The sequence below is a fragment of the Epinephelus moara genome, chromosome 15 (assembly GCF_006386435.1).
Source record: "Epinephelus moara isolate mb chromosome 15, YSFRI_EMoa_1.0, whole genome shotgun sequence".
In the NCBI taxonomy this organism is placed as follows: domain Eukaryota; kingdom Metazoa; phylum Chordata; class Actinopteri; order Perciformes; family Serranidae; genus Epinephelus; species Epinephelus moara.
The window spans coordinates 5,983,267-6,001,413 of NC_065520.1; the positions used below are offsets into that span (position 1 = coordinate 5,983,267).

The 18,147-nt window shown below is 40.7% G+C and overlaps 5 protein-coding genes across 5 annotated transcripts; 4 read left to right on the top strand and 1 right to left on the bottom strand.

Moving 5' to 3' along the window:
- Nucleotides 1-249: 249 nt before the first annotated feature.
- Nucleotides 250-1,070, bottom strand: LOC126401839 (gamma-crystallin M3-like). The gene is made up of 3 exons (XM_050063355.1): nucleotides 1,047-1,070; nucleotides 645-902; nucleotides 250-528 (listed from the first exon to the last, which is right to left on the bottom strand). The coding sequence occupies exons 1-3, from the start codon at nucleotides 1,053-1,055 to the stop codon at nucleotides 250-252; spliced, it is 546 nt and encodes a 181-aa protein (XP_049919312.1). The 5' UTR covers nucleotides 1,056-1,070.
- Nucleotides 1,071-1,605: 535 nt separating this feature from the next.
- On the top strand, nucleotides 1,606-3,201 carry LOC126401834 (gamma-crystallin M3-like). The gene is made up of 3 exons (XM_050063351.1): nucleotides 1,606-1,705; nucleotides 1,802-2,050; nucleotides 2,879-3,201. The coding sequence occupies exons 1-3, from the start codon at nucleotides 1,691-1,693 to the stop codon at nucleotides 3,155-3,157; spliced, it is 543 nt and encodes a 180-aa protein (XP_049919308.1). The 5' UTR covers nucleotides 1,606-1,690; the 3' UTR covers nucleotides 3,158-3,201.
- A 1,816-nt stretch (nucleotides 3,202-5,017) lies between these two features.
- On the top strand, nucleotides 5,018-6,148 carry LOC126402070 (gamma-crystallin M2-like). Its single transcript, XM_050063771.1, has 3 exons — nucleotides 5,018-5,056; nucleotides 5,323-5,565; nucleotides 5,873-6,148. The coding sequence occupies exons 1-3, from the start codon at nucleotides 5,018-5,020 to the stop codon at nucleotides 6,146-6,148; spliced, it is 558 nt and encodes a 185-aa protein (XP_049919728.1).
- A 1,318-nt stretch (nucleotides 6,149-7,466) lies between these two features.
- Nucleotides 7,467-10,307, top strand: LOC126402071 (gamma-crystallin S-1-like). Its single transcript, XM_050063772.1, has 3 exons — nucleotides 7,467-7,483; nucleotides 9,329-9,602; nucleotides 10,035-10,307. The coding sequence occupies exons 1-3, from the start codon at nucleotides 7,467-7,469 to the stop codon at nucleotides 10,305-10,307; spliced, it is 564 nt and encodes a 187-aa protein (XP_049919729.1).
- Nucleotides 10,308-11,829: 1,522 nt separating this feature from the next.
- LOC126401896 (gamma-crystallin M2-like) lies at nucleotides 11,830-13,580 on the top strand. The gene is made up of 3 exons (XM_050063451.1): nucleotides 11,830-11,847; nucleotides 12,020-12,262; nucleotides 13,308-13,580. The coding sequence occupies exons 1-3, from the start codon at nucleotides 11,830-11,832 to the stop codon at nucleotides 13,578-13,580; spliced, it is 534 nt and encodes a 177-aa protein (XP_049919408.1).
- Nucleotides 13,581-18,147: the final 4,567 nt, after the last annotated feature.

Consider the following 18,147-nt stretch of genomic DNA (forward strand, 5'->3'; position numbering starts at 1 on the left):
GGACTCAGCTGCTGTCAAAGAAGTTTATATTTATATACTGAATGTACCAGCATAAACGATCACATAATATTAATATTCATATTTTGGGAATCTAAATTTCAGAGTCTCCATCTGACCTCTGTAGGGACAAATTGTGCCCCTTACACCACTGTCGTCATACCCCAGATAAAGAAAACTACAGAACAGCAGAAAAAAAATTGAAAATATAATTTTTATTTTTCATCCACAGTTTCTTTAATTTAACAAGAATCAGCACATATCCATGATGCGCCTGATGGAGCTGACCCTCATCAAGTTGCTCGCCCCTGTGTCTCGGAGGCTCCTGTACTCCCCGGGCCTCACGTACGTCATTCGGCCTCTGTAGTTGGGGTGCTCGAACATCAGCCAGTGGCCGTCCATCACGCTGCAGGACTGCATGTCGGACATCAAGAAACGATCCTGGAGAGACTCGCAGTCATCCATCAGCTCATGCATCTGGCCTCCGAAGTTCTCCCTTTCGTAGATCCTCATCCTGAACTGCCCCCTGTGCTGTTGGAGGAAGACAAGACATGATGTAAGTCCTTTGATTCTCTAGAGTACCTTTCTTAGTCTGGAGACTGTTCTGGAGACTGTGGGTGGAAACCACAACTACCAAAATGTCTTACCATTGGCACCACGCGACAGGAGCGCACGGTATCCAACATACCCATGCCCATCATGCTCCCCATGCGCTGAAAGTCAGAATACTCCCCTCTCTTCAGGAAGATCTGATTACCCATGAAGTTAGGGCGGTCGTACGCCACAAAGCACCCATTTTCCACCCTGCAGGAGTTGCAGCGGTTCAGGTGCATGTGGATGTCAGAGCAGTCGCTGCTGCAGTCATAGGACCGGCCCTGGAAGTTCCTGTCCTCATAGAAAATGATCTGAAGTAGAAAAACAATAGGAAACTTTGTCATCAGATGAAATACTTAAGCATATTTGCATCATACATCTGTAAACTATAAATTTATTATTATGACAATGGCACCGGATTTTTCAACATGATACAAACATATGATAACTATTACCCTGCCCATGGTGACACGTTTAGTTTTTGCAAATGATGCCAACCCAGCGCCACTTTTATATAGAGTATCAGCTGCAGACCACCTTGCGCACCTTTGTGTGAAACATCATGACTCATCACGAGGTTCACGTGGGCCTGCATTCATTTTTTACAGCACACCTCAATAGTTATTATTGTATGTTGAGTGTAGTTTTTGGAGGTCATGTCAGGTCATAACAGAAGCAAAACATTCCTCAAATTATGTATTTTTAATACATCACATTTACATTTCACATCCTACAAGGCCAAAGCTTTGTTTTGTAGTATTTGTTCAATTCCTTTAACCATAGACAATAACCATAAAGCTCAGACTCATCTTTTGATCAGATGTGCACACCACATAGATTTATACACAAAAGATACGAATTAAATAGTTGAAGTTTCTGGAAGCACATATAAAACCCAATATTGACAATAACTATTGCAGATTCTGACATACAGTGAAGTGTGTGCAGCACTATAGGGTGGCTGCACTGTGCCACAATATAGAGTGATGACTCAAAGGTTTCAGCACAAGCCATGTGGAAATAGTACGGCCGTGCAATGTATAAAAAGGGAAAAGGGTCGATGTTGAAGCTGTACACCTGAGATTAGCTCACAAATATCATGACCATGGGGAGGGTAAGTGAAATTTTAATAACTTCTGGCACACAATAACATTAAAAAGATGAAATTTCACAGACAAAATGTTAATCAGGCTCTCATCCTTGTTTGCAGATCATTTTCTACGAGGACCGTAACTTCCAGGGTCGCTCCTATGAGACCAGCAGCGACTGCCCCGAGCTCACCTCCTACCTGAGCAGGTGTAACTCCTGCAGGGTGGAGAGCGGCCTCTTCATGGTCTACGAGAAGCCCAACTTCATGGGCCATCAGATGCTGGTGAGGAGGGGCGAGTATCCAGACAACCAGCGCCTGATGGGAATGAGTATGAGTGACTGCATCAGGTCCAGTCGCATGATCCCCATGGTAGGTTTATCAGTTGCGTTATAGCCCAGTCATAACACAAATTATTGGAGAAATTCTTTCACGCATCTAAAAAGACTTACCAACCAGGCAGTAAATAACGCCCCAAAGAGGGATTCTGTATATTGATATGAAATGTACACTCTTGTCCATGTTGGACAACGTTAAAAGCAGCCTGTCTATTGGTTGACTGCATAAATTTGTAAGTTGAGAAGACATCTGTCAAAAAATATAATGAACTCAAGGTTTACACTTACAAGCATTCGACCTTATCTCGCAGTCTCAAGTAACTGAAGTGCCAAATTTCGATGACATGATAACTCCTGTGCCTTTTACGTTTGCTGAGGAAGGCTGTGAGATACGTCTGGAAGCTTCTGGAAAAGCTGGGACCTTGAGTTTTGAGATCCCAGTGATACACTGATTCTATCCAGAATTTGGTGCATTTTATATTTGCAAATCCACTTTGTGATTGAAAAAGTTGAACATTTTAAAAAATGCTCCTGTTTTACAAAATATTGTAATAACTTTTTGAGGTTGTTGGTATGGAGGCCAAGAATGGCCGTTATCTTAAGATGACACGTTATTACTACAGTTGTTTTTTCCTAAAAACGGGATGATTACCTTGATGAAACAAAAAGTCGTTCTCTCGAGATCATGAGATAATCAACTTGATTACTTGATCGCAGTCTCAATGTAGCCAGCCACCGTTATTCGTACACCAGTCTCTTCAAACAAGTGTCAAACCACAGCTGTGATGTGTAGATCCAAAGGTTGTGTTGATTTTCAGTTCAGAGGTCTACCGTCATTTCACCAATATTCCTTCATCCACAGCACAGGGGACCCTTCAGAATGAGGATCTATGAGAAGGAGAACTTTGGAGGCCAGATGCATGAGCTGATGGACGACTGCGACAACATGATGGATCGCTTCCACATGTCTGACTGCCAGTCCTGCAACGTGATGGATGGCCACTGGCTGATGTTCGAGCAGCCCAGCTATAGGGGCAAGATGCTGTACCTGAGGCCAGGAGAGTACAGGAACCTTAGAGACATGGGGATGGACAACATGTCGAGGTTCAGCTCCATCAGGCGCATCATGGACGCCTGTTAACTCTAAATGTACCAAGTGGAAAAATAAAGCAAGTTGATATCCAGTGTTCCTCATTCCTGCCTGTCATTGTGGTGCTTCAGAACCATTTTTTCTAAAATGAACAGTGACTCCTACTGGTTGGCAACCATTTACTTTCACTTCATGTTGGTATGTTGTGAAATTCTTACTCTGGTGCATTTATGGAGACTCTGGCATTAGTATTTGAGAGTCAGGTATGAAAAGCTTTACTGTTAGAAAATCTGTCCCACAGGGCAAACAATTTGCAAACAGGATGGTTTGAAATAAAGCATCATTGGATAATTTCCTCAAATAAAGATGTAAGCAGCTGAGTATCTCAATTCAAATTAGTTTCCTACAAGCATTTCAAAACACAGTTTTCAAAACAGTCACTAATGGCAGCACTTTGACTTAAGATTTAAGTTTCTGCAAGCTAAACTGAAACTCCTGACCTGGATGACAAAAAAAAAAGCTGAAGTGAAAAACCAAAGAAGAACAAAGAGATATATGGGAGGAAAATTGTTAGCATTCATGGGGTTTGGGTCATTACTTTACTTGCTACCATTTGTTTGTGGACTACCATTTTGAGGCTTGGAGTTTGGCATTTTGGCCATTGCAATCCTGGATTTTTAGAACGACTATTTATGGATGAGAGGTTGGTAATAACCCTCACGTTAACTGCTGTCATGATTAACAGTGCATTTACAGCTATGGTTAACTGTGATAATGGTAATGCTAATTTTTGCTAGCAAAAAACAGGTTTAAAATCATTAAAACAAATGTACTTACCAAAAACTGAATATCCGACTCCTTGGAGCTTTTTAGTACAACCATATTACCTAACCAAGGTTGCTGCAGTGGTAGAGATTTATCAGTGAACGGCATCCACCTGTCACTCAAAGCAGCTGTGCCCTTCATTGTTGTGTATGTTACGTTATATTACGTTACGTTATGTTTCAACAACGCTGTGGTTACATGTGATCTGGTTTGGCCCCAAAACTACTTAAATATGCTTAGGAACAGATCATGTTTTGGCTTAAGACATCAGCTTTTGGTGGCACAATCGCAGCAATGTCTTGGTAAAAAATCACCAATGATTGGTGCCTAAAAAGCTGCTGGAAATGCATAAATAATTGACTAAATCCCAACCAGTTTTGTTGTTTGTTGGTATTTAAAAGTGGTCTGCAGCTTGGCAGGCATCTCACCAAGGTTTCACACCATCAGCTATCTCTTCCATCTGTTGATATGATACGGATGAAACGTGCAAATGTAATGATTTGTGGTTTGCAGAAACGTATAATCCCAACATTTATTCTGGCGACTGGGCTGGGCCAAAAAGTCTCACTTCTCGTCAAAAACAGCAATTGTTGTCCCTTCCTTTTAACAGTAAATTCAGAAAGAAAATCTCCCATTGATTCCAGTCAATGTGAACATATAAACTAGACATTTTTGCAGACTCAATTTTAAACTGACAGCTTTTATATGAGGAGCATGACAGCAGAGAAATAACAGTTAAATTGTAGTTACAATGAACTAAAATTATATGTATTATTTAACATGCGACAACATTGCTTGCAACAGTAGATCAAAATGACAGTTTTTACATTACACATGAAACTATAGGTGTTTACATCTGTATTAAAATGTTTCCAAAGGAGAACCAACGTTCTGATGTTTGGGAAGTGTTTTAAACAAATGACGTTTAGAAAGCAGGGCAATAAAGTTAAAAGTAAGAATTTAGAAAATAAAGTTATTTTAATGTTGTCATTTGCAGCTGTCATGGATATACAGATCATTTAACACTGCAGAATCATTTCTTTCCCTCCCCGTGTGACTCTGACCCTCTGCCTTCACTGTTCCAGCATGGGGTTGATACAGAGCCATCATCAGACTGGAACAAAGGCAAATCAAACAGCACCAAGCCATTTTGCTGATATGTAAATCTACCTCATTTGGGTATCAAAGACTTGCTGCACTCTGCACATTTTGTTTATCGATAAATACTTTGATGGGGCTGCAGCAAGGAATGAGGTTTACAGTGCATCCAAATGGGGAAGGTAAGATAAAACCCACTGCAACTGGTGTGCTTTTTAAAAGTCCTTTACAGATATTCATGTTCAGAAAATACTCACATTGTGTCATTAAGGCTCTTCCTCTTACTTTCACAGATCACATTTTATGAGGAGAAGAATTTCCAGGGCCGCTGTTACAACTGCAGCAGCGACTGTGCCGACCTGCACACGTACTTCACCCGCTGCAACTCCATCAGGGTGGAGAGCGGTGTGTGGGTGATCTATGAGAGACCCAACTACAAGGGTTTCCAGTACATCCTCAGCCCTGGGGAGTACGCGGACAACCAGCAGTGGATGGCCTTCAGCGAGAACGTCAAATCCTGCCGCACCATAAAGAATGTAAGGGTCCTCATTCAGGGCAAATACAACAAAAGATTTTAGGTCTGTTTCTGGATAGTTAGAAAAAAAGTGTGTTTAGCGAAACCTTTGGCAGTGAGTGTTTTAGGCAAAATGTAATCTGTGACCTGAAGATACTGTTTTTCTAAGGACATAGCAGTTATCTCACACGTGTGATTTTGGAAGGGATGTAAAGGACACATCCCCTGCAATATTTAGAACATGTGCATGACAGTAGCTGCAGTAGCAAGATGTACTTTACAATTTTGTGTACCAACCAATGTCCATAGCACATATCTTGTGTTTTTAGGCTTATGGCACCACGTGGAAGCTGAGGCTGTACGAGAGGCCAGACTTTGGCGGGCAAATGGTGGAGTGCTCCGATGACTGTCCTTCAGTGTATGACACCTACAAGATGCGCGAGGCGTACTCCTGCGTGGTGACCGATGGCGCTTGGGTGTTCTACGACCTCCCCAACTACAAGGGGCACCAGTACCTCCTAGAGCGAGGCGAGTACCGCCAGCACAGCGACTGGGGGGCAACCTCGCCCGGTGTGGGCTCCTTCCGCAGGATCACGGAGTTTTAACTCTACCTCCGCTTTAGCTTTGACCAGATAAGATTCAAGATCTTTCCAGATGCCTGACGCGACATATCAATAAATGAGAAGCAAACTCTAACTTGTCTCATGGATTTACTGTAAATATGTCTCATGCTAGACCACTGATTGTAATTATTGACATAATTCATCATATAATTTGATACTAGTTTGAGGTAGCAAACACCAAAACTCATAATCACGACTTAAAGGTGTACTACAGTAATTTAGTTATGCACGTCTGTAAAGTTGGGGGACTTGCAGGAGACTTATTAAAGATTAACAAAAGATTAATAACCATGGTCAGAAGAGACAGAGGCAGAGATATCCCAACTTTTAGTCTTCCAATATTGCAAATCACCAGCCTTTTTGTTAGACCCTCCGTGCCTGGTAAATGCCCAAACCTTCAAACTCCATGACTCCAGTTTTTAACACTTCCTGTTATAAATTTGCAGGTTTCGAACTCAAACTAATAAATCAAAGACAATGGTTAAAATAGGTGGAGTGACTCTAAATGTCTCATTATCTCTGGTTAAGATTTGTTAGTGAGTTTCACCATGAAGGGATGCCTTTCGATCTTGATAAGAAGACAAGAACAGAGCAAAAATGAAGAAAAAGAATATAATTCATTTCTGATCACGAGATAAGTGTTTGATAACTTGGGATAATGCAATAATAAAACTGTCATCTGAGGATAAGTGGCTAAATAACACCAAAGGTTTTCATTCCAAACATCATTTTAAAATTTGTATAACTGTGACAAATGCACAATTCACGGCTTTTGCGGCCACTAAATCTGCGCAAACAAGACAAAAAGAAAACGTGTAAAGCACCTGCAAAGGATGAAATGCACCCCTAATTATGCCGCCATGTAAATAGCGTCTCAGTGTTTCTGTGTTGTTTGTATCTTTCTAAATGAGTATATGCAGACATTTGGCACAAAGTTGACCCCTTTTTATGCAAATAAACCTCACCGCAAAAAACAGTCCAGTTCACAAAGATTGGTGCTAACAGCCACACGCCATTACAGCGAAATTATTAGCATCTTCAGAGAGTTTGAAATTTGCCCCAAGTCCCCACTAACAGACAGTCGCAGCCGCAATGTTCATTACACTCTGCAGTATGAATATCAGACAAAATTAAGAGCATACTGGTGATTTACCTACAGTATTCTTGCACTTGCAAGTTTCACCTGATGGAGTAAGATATGAGGTCATGGAGTGTCCTCTCAGGAGCATTAATGTGCTCGGTAAACATCACTGCAATCTGATGCTTCGATTTTTATATTTCCTGTGTACCACTCCTGACTATGGCGCGAGAGGACAGGTCATGTGTGGGTCAGCAGATACTTTGTTGTCATTGCTTAACTTGACAAGTACTGACCCTTTACCTCTAGGGTTCGTCCTCTGGGGACCACAAATATCTACAGTATATGTCTCAATAATTATTTGAATGGATTTTTAATGTTTTTTTTGTTTTGTTTTGTTTTTTTTAATTGGTGCAAAGGGCAGTTCACAAAACCAAGGTTGTACATGGGGGGAATATAGACAAAATGAGGCAAAACAAACAAAAAATTAGGAACTAACCAATCCGATCTCTTTACCAGCTCGTGAAATACCGACACCTGGTCAATGGCGTCAGATACCGATGCGCAGAGGTGTCCTTAGCAGTTGTATGAGACACACCTAGTGGCAGCATTTTGTGACGCCCTGGGCAATTACTGTAGTATAAAGAGCAAGAAACTCTGCATTGGGCAAGTGGGAGAAGTGGTGGATGGGTAAAACAAACGTGTCCCGTGTGAAACCAGAAGTCAATCGAAGTCTTTTAAAAGCAGCGTAGTGTGCTAGCATGTGTAGCATACGACACTGTGGGCATGTCACTTGATGTACATGACCTTACATCACGTAAGTAACAACTGTACTTATTTTAAACCAGACCATGTTTTTTTTCTTAATCTCGCCACTTGCTTTTGTTGCTTAAACGTCTGAACGTAAAAAGTATTTTCACCTAGATTTTAATTTTATTTGAAAAGAGACTGCATGCGTTTAATAAGCAAAAACTGTATGTTTCCTGTAAAAATGGAATTTATTTCAAAAAGACAATTCATGTAACAAGCGTAAATTGACACGCCGTCCCTGTACGTGGAAAATTGACGCAGGAGGGGTACCTAGCATGTCATATTTTGACGTGTCGGGCCAGTGACTAAGCGTCAGAGAAAGGATGTGTTGCTATAACAATATTCTTGCTGCTATAAATATGCAAACCAGTCGTTACTGTGCTGAGCGTGGTTATGTCTGGCCAACGTGTGTATGAGCGTGTATACATTTGTATCTGATACAGAAGAGACATAGAAGAGGACTAAATATGCATATATATATATATACATATATATATATATATATATATAAAGAAACTAAGAATCATGAATAACAAAATTAAATTAAAAAAAAATACAGGTTTGCTTCCATAAAGTAATACATATATTTTAGTACCTTCAGAAATTTGACCCAAAAGAAAACTTCACTGTCGACTTCTTCAGAGTTTTTTCGAGGCTGTTCTCATGGAGAATCATCATCACTGTGACTGTTTTCAGTGTAAAACTATTTAACCTGCTATTTCTAAGGTCAAGAGTGCACCTTGTTTGATATAAATCAGTTATGCAGTGTGTAAAATCACGACTCACTATGTCCTGTAAAGTCTCTGGAGCCTTCCTGCGGTGTCACTGACTCAGCTCAACATGTTTTATATCAAACCAGATGTCCTGCAGTGCCCTTGTTTTTGTCAGCACGCTGTGCAGCATCCAGTGGCTTTGGGGTGCTTTGCACTTTGCGTTTGCATTGTTTAGGGAAACAGGATTCACTGCTTCAGAACAATGTGATAAGCCTGGATAAATATTTGAATCGCCAATTGAATAATCCAGTTCACACAAAGCAAACCATGTGCTTAGTTTTATTGTTCTTGTTCTGTATAAAGAGAATATTGGAGGTGGCTGCTTTAATGTTTTATATCACACACCAAACCAATTGATATTAACTATGGAGAAGGTACATTTCATTTATTTATTTTTAATGTGGCACAACTTAGCTTATATGGTATTTAAAGATAAACGAATGCGAACTATGTATTTATATTAAAACGTGCTGATTCAAAAGCCTCTTCACAGCCTTAAAGGTTTAATATTACGTTTATATTCCTTTTCCAGATTATTTTCTACGAAGACAGAAACTTTCAGGGTCGATTTCACGAGTGTGACAATGACTCGAGTGACCTGCACACATACCTTAGCCGCTGCAACTCCATCCGAGTGGAGGGAGGATTCTGGGTCATCTATGAGAGACCAAACTACATGGGCTACCAGTATGTGCTGAGCCCGGGAGAGTACCCAGACTACCAGCGCTGGCTGGGCATCAACGACACCATCCGCTCCTGTCGCATTATTAGGAACGTAAGTTAAAAGAGTAGTTCTAGATGTAGGGATTGGTAATCTTGACTCAAGGTCCACTTACTTGCCTATACCAGAGCTTTCAGCCACATCTCATGGTCTTTATCGGAGGATAAAGTCTACTCAATTATCCTAAAGATCTTCAGTTGCCATGATGTCCTTAAAGTCACTTGATAACAGGTAGTCATACACCCAAGCTCATATGCTGATGAAGGCCATGAGCTGTAGGTGAAAGCCCTGGAAGAAGCAAGTGATCCTTGAGTTGAAATTATTATGTCAAAATATGTTAAAACAGTTTTATGCTTTTGAATATTAGCCTTTTAGATTTAGCTTTTGGTTTGTTTCAAGCGTGTATATCTGTGGACAGAAACCAATTTTTCTTCTACAGTCGTTCATTGTCGCAAACATTCAATGTCCTCCATTTCTTTCTTCCAGGTGGGGAACTCATGGAGGCTGAAGGTTTGGGAGAAGCCCAACTTCGAGGGCCAGTCAATGGAGGTGACAGACAACATGCCCGTCTTCCACGAACGCTGGCACAGCCGCGAGGTCCACTCCTGCAAGGTGTTCGAAGGCGCCTGGATCTTCTACGAGCATCCCAACTACAGGGGGCATATGTACCTGCTGGAGAGGGGCGAGTACAGACGGCACACAGAGTGGGGGGGCATGCAGCCCATTGTTGGATCCATCCGCCGGCTTAAGGAGCATTAGCCATGTAATTTAGCAAAAATGTGTGATGAGGCTGAAAAATAAAGTCATGATGCAAAATTTATTTGCCATCTTCCTTTTTTTGAAACTAAAAACCTGCATTATTAAACATATCACGTCACATATTTATTATGTTTCACTTGTTAATTACGAAGTCAGTTATTATTTTGCCACTCATGCAAAGGTTCCTCGATAAAAGCACACGTGACGGTTCATATGATACCCTATGAATTAGCGCCCCACAAATGATGCTACATACTTAATGTAAAGTTATGTAATTAAAGTACAGTTACGGAGGTTAAGTTAAAGCAAGTAAATTTACTGTGGTTAGGTTTATGAAAAGAAACATGGTGACGATGCACCCTAAAACAGTGGTTGCCAACTGGTCCACCCACGGGGTCCAGATTTCTCCTTAGTCATTAGTTCAAGGTCCCTGCAGTTCATATATTCAGTGTCATATTTGCGTTCGGCCATGTTGTCAAGCTAGTTTGCTGTACTTCACTCACTGTACTTAAAAATAAAGTGTGTTTTTCACAAACTTGACACATTATTGAGAATGGACCCGTGACCCACCAGTTGGGAACCACTGCCCTAAAATAATTCAAAGCTCACTCGATTTCAAACACCGGTCTCCTGCAGAAAGTCCCAGTGCATTGGATACATTATTGCAGCCTTGCAAAATACATGGGTTATACACAAATTACTGGCTCATGATGACATGGGATATGTACAAATTTTGGTGCATTACATTTGTAGGAGAACAGCCTGCAAAATCATTCAGAGCTGTGACTGTTCCGACAGGTGATATTTTTTATCTTAGGCACACGAGTTATTGTCTTGTGGCCCTTTTGGGCCTTCGTACACTTACACAATGCTAACTTGGATATTTAATTGAATATACCATATAACTCTAAATGTTTGAAATGTTGCAGTGATTACATACGTCACACAGTTTTATAAAATTGACTAAATGGTCTTTTTTTCTTGTTTTTGTTCGTAGCTTAGCATAGCTAAAGAGATTTGACTTCAATAAAGATTTCAAATTCAAGCCAACATTTCATGGCCATAATGTACTTTAGATCTGAAAACAATCTTTAAACACATCACAGAATATGTTTTAATATTCTGTTTTTAAACTGCAATATCTTTATGTCTGTTTCCGTATGGTGATTGGAAATAGCTAATTGTCAGAGAGTAAAAGTATGTGCAATATAAATTATGTAAAATTAGTGAAAATGTATGTTATGTATTGCATACAAAAAGTTACAGCATGAACTAGTTAAACATGGTGACACCATCCAGTCCAAATTTCCTGCATCACCACAGGAGCAATCAAACCGAGGCCATGTACTTTAAAACAATTGCAGCATCAGCTAATATGTCAAAGTTAATGGGGAGCTCATTTGAATGACAATAAATCCACTGGCAGTGCATTTCATCAGCCTTTATATGAAAGTGGACCATCGATGATGCAGCGTGAATGAGGGCTTTGATTTGATGGGGTGAGGAGGAACATAAGGTGACTATGGAGCGCATGGGGAAAGTGAGTACTGTAACATAATAATATCATGATGCACCTGATGCTAACTGCTAAATGGTTGCATATAACATTCAAGAGCTATGTGCTTTGAGTTTAATGCTGAGATTGTGTTATAAATACTATGTGGTAGCTTTAGTAGGGGTGTTATTTCATTAACAGTTGGTCCTTCTTGCAGATCTTCTTCTATGAGGACAGGAACTTCAAGGGCCATTACTATGAATGCAGTAGTGACTGTCCTGAGCTCAGCTCACACTTCCAGCGTTGTAACTCCATCCGAGTGGAGAGCGGGGCCTGGGTCATCTATGAGAGACCCCAGTACATGGGCTACCAGTACATCCTCATGAGAGGGGAGTACCCCAACTACCAGAGCTGGAACGGCTTCAGTGACACCATCCGCTCCTGTCGGCTGATCACGCATGTAAGTCCTGGAAAAAAGCTTTTGACACAAAGCCAGAAATATCTCAAGCTAAGCATATGTTTCCTTTTTCCAACTATTTAAATCTGTAGATGAAGTAGCTGGAGCTCAGCAAGCCTCAGGATACACTTGGTCGTATCTGGGGTTACACTGAAGCCCGCCTGTGGTAGATAGACAATTGATACCACTTGCATATCTGTCTGTTAAATATAAAGCTAGGGCCAGGAGATGGTTAGCTTAGCTTAGCGGAAAGACAGGAGACGGGGGAAGGTTAGCCTGGCTGTGTCCAAAGGTGCCCACCAGCACCTTTAAGGTACGAAGGCCAAGAACAGCCATGTTTGCATTTTTTAAAATGCTTTATCTTGAGATCACAAGGTAATTATTTTGTTACCCTAAGAAAACAAGCTGTGTTAACTTGAGATAACACACAATATCCCATAATCAAGTGAAAACAATAGTTTTTTTGGTTTTGTTATCTCAAGAAAATGAGCTTTGTTGTTCGGAGATAACAAAATGATCAATCAATAATCACTAGGAAAACAAAGGGTCATGTTATCTCGAGATAATGAGATAATCAACCCATAAACAAGAGGTTGTTTCCTCTCATTACTCAAGATGTTTATTGAGATCAGGAGTGTCATGCCAGCATTGATGCAATCTTGCCAGCTGTAGCAGCTGATGTAGGCTGAAAATCAGATCAAGGACTAATAACTGATCAGAGCATCAGACTGTACTTCAAGCAAGATCTAACGCAGGCAGAAGTTTCATTGTGTCTTTCTCTCTCTGTTAGAAATATTATGTAGATCAGACCGAATCATTTAAGGAGAAGACTGGCTGAAAGAAGGCTGAAGTCAGGTGTGATGAAATGAACAAGACACTCATTTTTCTCCATAATTATCCCATGAACATGAGAAACCGACCTTTGCTATCTCATGAAGATAAAATCATTAACTTGTGATATTTAAGAGCATTAAATGAATACTTGGCCGTTCTTGGCTTCCATACCAGAACCTGCTAATGACCATGCTGTGCTTGTTTAATGTTCAAGCAATTTAGCGTGCACAGGATGCGCATCTACGAACGTCCAGACTTCAGCGGCCAGATGCTCGAGTTCAGCGAAGACCTGCCTAATCTGATGGACCGCTGGCGTTACCGTGACGTTCACTCAGCTCACATCCAGGACGGCGTCTGGGTTTTCTATGAGCATCCGAACTACAGGGGACGCCAGTACCTGCTGGAGAAGGGCGAGTACAGACGGCACGCAGACTGGGGCGCCCTTCATCCGTCTGTGGGCTCCATTAGACGTGTTTTGGACACATAAACAACATCGCTTCCTGTTTCTCACCTTCCTCCTCTTATTACCCTGAACTTAACTTATCTGCAAATAAAAGTGCACAAACTGCAACAGAGTGGGAATGATTTTATTGCTGTGATAAAACAAATCAGAATGGAGCAAATATATGTATAAACAAAAGAGAACAAGTTTTTTTTTATTTTTGAACATGGGCGTAACAGTGTAAACGTACAGGGTACATCCTCTGGGGAGCATTACATTTAATGACAACCTACCCATAAATGTTTATATTTCTTGTTCACACTAGAAACTTGGCCTGCTATTGGAGCTAGATGAAAGATCAGGGAGTCACCAAAAACATTACGATCCACTCTGGGGGAGGTGACTTTACATCTGGTGGCTGGCGAGGACCTGGCAGCAAAAGCCCAGTGATGATTCAAGAGAATTCACCAGCAGGGACCCATGGTATGCCGGCAGCCATTGTTCTTTAGATGACAGTCTGTGTCAGAGGAAAAAACAGCAGAACGGTCCAACAAATCCAGCAGCCAGCTGGTGCACAGACACAACAAAATTAAAAGATACAGTTCACCCGCTGGATTAGTTTGCTGATATTTGAAGCCACTTCTGGCTGCACTTGTTTTGTCTTTTTAGAACGAGTTTATTAGGTAAACTGCAGTGGATTGTTTGACCTCTGACCTTCTGTAAAAGCGCTGCAGAGCATCTGGACCAAACTCCATTTAACAACTGATTAACATTTACGATTAAAGCCTTTACAAAAGTCGATATCAATGTAATTTTTAAGTACAAATGGCTTCCTATCTTTTGCTGCGGGTTTATCAGAAAGTTAGAAACCTGTGACCCTAATTATTTATTTAATTACTTCTTTTTTTTTAATTATCTAATTAAATTATGTATTAAATTTATTTAATTATTTATTATTTATTAACATCCATACATGTATACTGTTATTTTTATTTTTTATTTTTTAGCAATATATGTATGTACATCCTACATCTCTTCTTAATCTCTTTTATGTCCACAAAGAATAAAAGTAGAGAGGACGAAAATAAGCAAGAAACATGATAATGATATTCAAAAAATAAAAGCACTAAAAACAAAAAAGGAAGGAGAGAGAGGGACAGAAGAAATTATTAGCTGTATCTTATTGAATCAGAAAAAAAGAGCAGATTTTTTTCAATAAAAACTTTTGTAAGAATTCTGAGACAATATTCTTGTGAATTAAAAAAAAACAACAAATAATATTCGTCTCAAGTGAATGTATTGCTTTTTTTGTAGTATTCATATATTTTGCTTAAGTCAAATTATCAATCCTGCAATTTAAAAATATAAGCTGCCCTGCATTTCTTGAAAATATCAAAGGTAAAATAACTCATATAGAAAGTGGTCCACACTAGTGTTTATATTATATTGTTGGAGTATTATTACAGCTACATGAACATGTACATTCATGAGTACAGGAGTCATTAACTGTAAGGAATGCAGGATGAAGGCATAAGAGCCACCTAGTGGTACGAGCGTGTCATTACACAGGCAGAATCTGGACTTTGTATGGAGTCTTATACTGGAAATATGGAAATAGATATAGCATTTGGGGTAAAACAAACAAAGCAATCTCAACAGCATCTTATTAAATCGACTTAAGTCAACATTATCTATATCTAACTTGCAAAAATAGATTAATCTCACCCCTGAAAAGTTATCTGATGTTTAGAGCTGTAAAGATGTAATTTGGGGGATGATGAGAATTGTAAGGTCTTAATTTATAAGTATGAGTCATAGATCATTATCGTGGATCAGTATTTCCACCTTTTCTATGAATTTGGTTTCTTTTCCTTTTTCTCTTTACCACTTGTTCACACTAAAACTTGTTACCAAAAAGCAAGTAACGTGATACCACAAAAGATACACACTCGTAGAGCTTCAGGAAGGAACAGAGGGAAAAACATCATAAACACAACCTGCAGACACGTTTGATAAGAAACTATAAGACTCCAGTGTGTAATTTCCTCACACAGGATATGTTGGATCATATCAGGCTTGTCGATCTGCCAGAGCGGATGAATAAAAATCTGTGCTGTGATATGTACACAGTAGTAGACGCGTGACGGCCGAGTAAACAGGAGATGTTGCAAATCAGTAACAGAGCTGCTGAGCTCAGCTGATGTTTGAACTAGAACTTTTATCACCACACAGATCTGTTCTGGCATCTCCCAGTGCTGATCGAGCAGTTTCTCAGGACACAAACAATCATTGCACCCTGCAAAAGGAAAAAAAAAAAAAAACTGAACCTGAACAGGTCAGTCGGTCTGAAGTCACAAAATGGGACTTTGAATAGTAAGAACCAGCAGTGGAGTTTTACAATGCAAATAAAATGACAGCTGCAAAAATGGGATGATGCAACCGTATTAAGGTGTGGAAATAAGTGTTGTTGTGGTTTTTTTTTTTAATTGACTGGTTCAAAGATCCTCCTTTGTGTTGTGAAAAGCATGCTTCCCTTTATGTCAACAGGGCCTGGATATTCTTTAACTTGCATTGAGGTGATTGAAACGTTTCTTAGCAGAGTCAGAAGTTATAAAGGTTTGCAGAATTTTAGATGCATAGACAAAAAAGAACATAAAGGAGACGTAAATGCTGATTGAATATGTGTTAAGTAGGTGTTGCAGCAGAGAACTGACATCCGAGTTGTGGATTCAAGTTGCACTCGACTTGGACTTCAATACCAATGACTCATGACTTCACATGGACTTGAGCCTTTCGACTTGAAAATACTTGATACCTTCCCTCAAACCCAAAGATTCGGAAGCGTGCTATTGGAAAATGTGTACGACGAATTAATTAATGTTCCTTTATTTCCTGGCTCAAGAAATGTTATTGTTATTACCAGCAAGTCGACACTCAATTCCCCAGATCCGCTTTGCTTGAACCAATCCAACAGCATCCAATCAACTTGCAGGAGAGAACCTTGACGAACTAATGTTACATAACTGAGCAGCAGTTAATGATAATTTTGTTGGAGTACAAAAACCATGTTATGGTCAACAAAAACAAATTGCAGTACGCAAAACAGACGGAAACGCAACGACTTCCAACTTTCCTATTTGAGTCCCCAAGACTGCAGTGTTCTATTACTGTNATTTCCCCCCGGGGATTAATAAAGTATTCTGAATCTGAATTCTGAATCTGAATCTGAACAAAAACAAATTGCAGTCCGCAAAACAGACGGAAACGCAACGACTTCCAACTTTCCTATTTGAGTCCCCAAGACTGCAGTGTTCTATTACTGTATGTTGTCTCACATTTTCAAGAACCATCAGTCCTCAGAGGGGCTCTGTATGAATGCCTCAATGCTGCCCTACGAATACACTGAATACCAGATTTAATACATAATTATGTGGCATGCTTGGTGATCTCTCTGCAGTAAATGTTAATGAAGTGGAGAGAGATCAAAGTGGAATTAAAAGTGGAGAAACTGCTCCGCCACCCACTGAGATGAGTGGACTTTGTAGCAGTCATGTGTTATGCTGGATTAAATCTATCAAACATGCAGCAGCTACAAAACTGCCTGTGTGTCTCTGGTGGCTCGTGATGACTTGGTAAAGGAGAGGAAGTACAGTATTTCTACACCGCAATGAAAGCATCCTGATTGATGTCACACATAGTTACACAACAAAAACAACTTCAAGTCTATTATGAACTGATGAAACATAGATGGATAATGCAGCTTCTTTACTTCACTTTACGTTAAGTATAAAAAGTAAGTCTTATATAGGGCTGCCACTAAATCTGTATGGTATATTCTATTCATCCAACCATTTTCAACTGCTTATCCAGCAGGCTGAGCAAAGCACCCCAGACGTCCCTCTCCCCAGCAACGCTTTCCAGCTCCTCCTGGGGGACCCCAAGGTGTTCGCAGGCCAGATGAAATATGTAATCCCTCCAGTATGTTCTGAGTCTGCCCCGGGGCCTCCTACCAGTGGGACGTGCCCAGAACATCTCCAACAGGAGGCTCCCAGGAGGCATCCTGATCAGATGTCTGTACCTCCTCAACTGACCTCTTTCGACACAAAGGAGCAGCTGCTCTACTCCGCGCTCCCTCTGGATGTCCGAGCTCCTTACCCTATCTCTAAGGCTGAGCTCAGCCACCCCACGGAGGAAACTAATTTTGGCTGCTTGTATCTGGAATATCATTCTTTTGGTCACTTCCCAGAGCTCATGACCACAGGTGAGGGCTGGGACATAGATGGAGCAGTAAACCAAAAGCTTTGCCTTCTGGCTCAGCTTTCTCTTCACCACAACAGTCCAGCAGAGCACCCGCATCACTGCAGACGCTGCACCAAACCATGATCCGTCTCACACTTCATTCTACCCTCACTCGTGAACAAGACCCTGAGATACTTGAACTCCCTTGCTTGAGGCAGCAACTCTCTCCCAACCTGGACGGGGCAATCCACCGGTTTCCGACAGAGAACCATGGCCTCAGATTTGGAGGTGCTGACTCTCATCCCAACCGCTTCACACTCGGCTGCAAACCGCCCCAGTGCGTGCTGGAGGTCACGGTGTGATGAAGCCAACA

Excerpts from the sequence above, each read along its gene's own strand:
- LOC126401896 (XM_050063451.1), top strand. Across the intron at positions 12,263-13,307 it reads CCTGTCGGCTGATCACGCAT|CAATTTAGCGTGCACAGGAT; the intron begins GTAAGTCCTGGA and ends TTAATGTTCAAG.
- LOC126401834 (XM_050063351.1), top strand. Across the intron at positions 2,051-2,878 it reads CCAGTCGCATGATCCCCATG|CACAGGGGACCCTTCAGAAT; the intron begins GTAGGTTTATCA and ends CTTCATCCACAG.
- LOC126402071 (XM_050063772.1), top strand. Across the intron at positions 9,603-10,034 it reads CCTGTCGCATTATTAGGAAC|GTGGGGAACTCATGGAGGCT; the intron begins GTAAGTTAAAAG and ends TCTTTCTTCCAG.
- LOC126402070 (XM_050063771.1), top strand. The coding sequence starts at position 5,018 with ATGGGGTTGATACAGAGCCATCATCAGACTGGAACAAAG. Across the intron at positions 5,057-5,322 it reads ATCATCAGACTGGAACAAAG|ATCACATTTTATGAGGAGAA; the intron begins GCAAATCAAACA and ends TTACTTTCACAG. Across the intron at positions 5,566-5,872 it reads CCTGCCGCACCATAAAGAAT|GCTTATGGCACCACGTGGAA; the intron begins GTAAGGGTCCTC and ends TTGTGTTTTTAG.
- LOC126401839 (XM_050063355.1), bottom strand. Across the intron at positions 529-644 it reads CCTGTCGCGTGGTGCCAATG|CACAGGGGGCAGTTCAGGAT; the intron begins GTAAGACATTTT and ends TTCCTCCAACAG.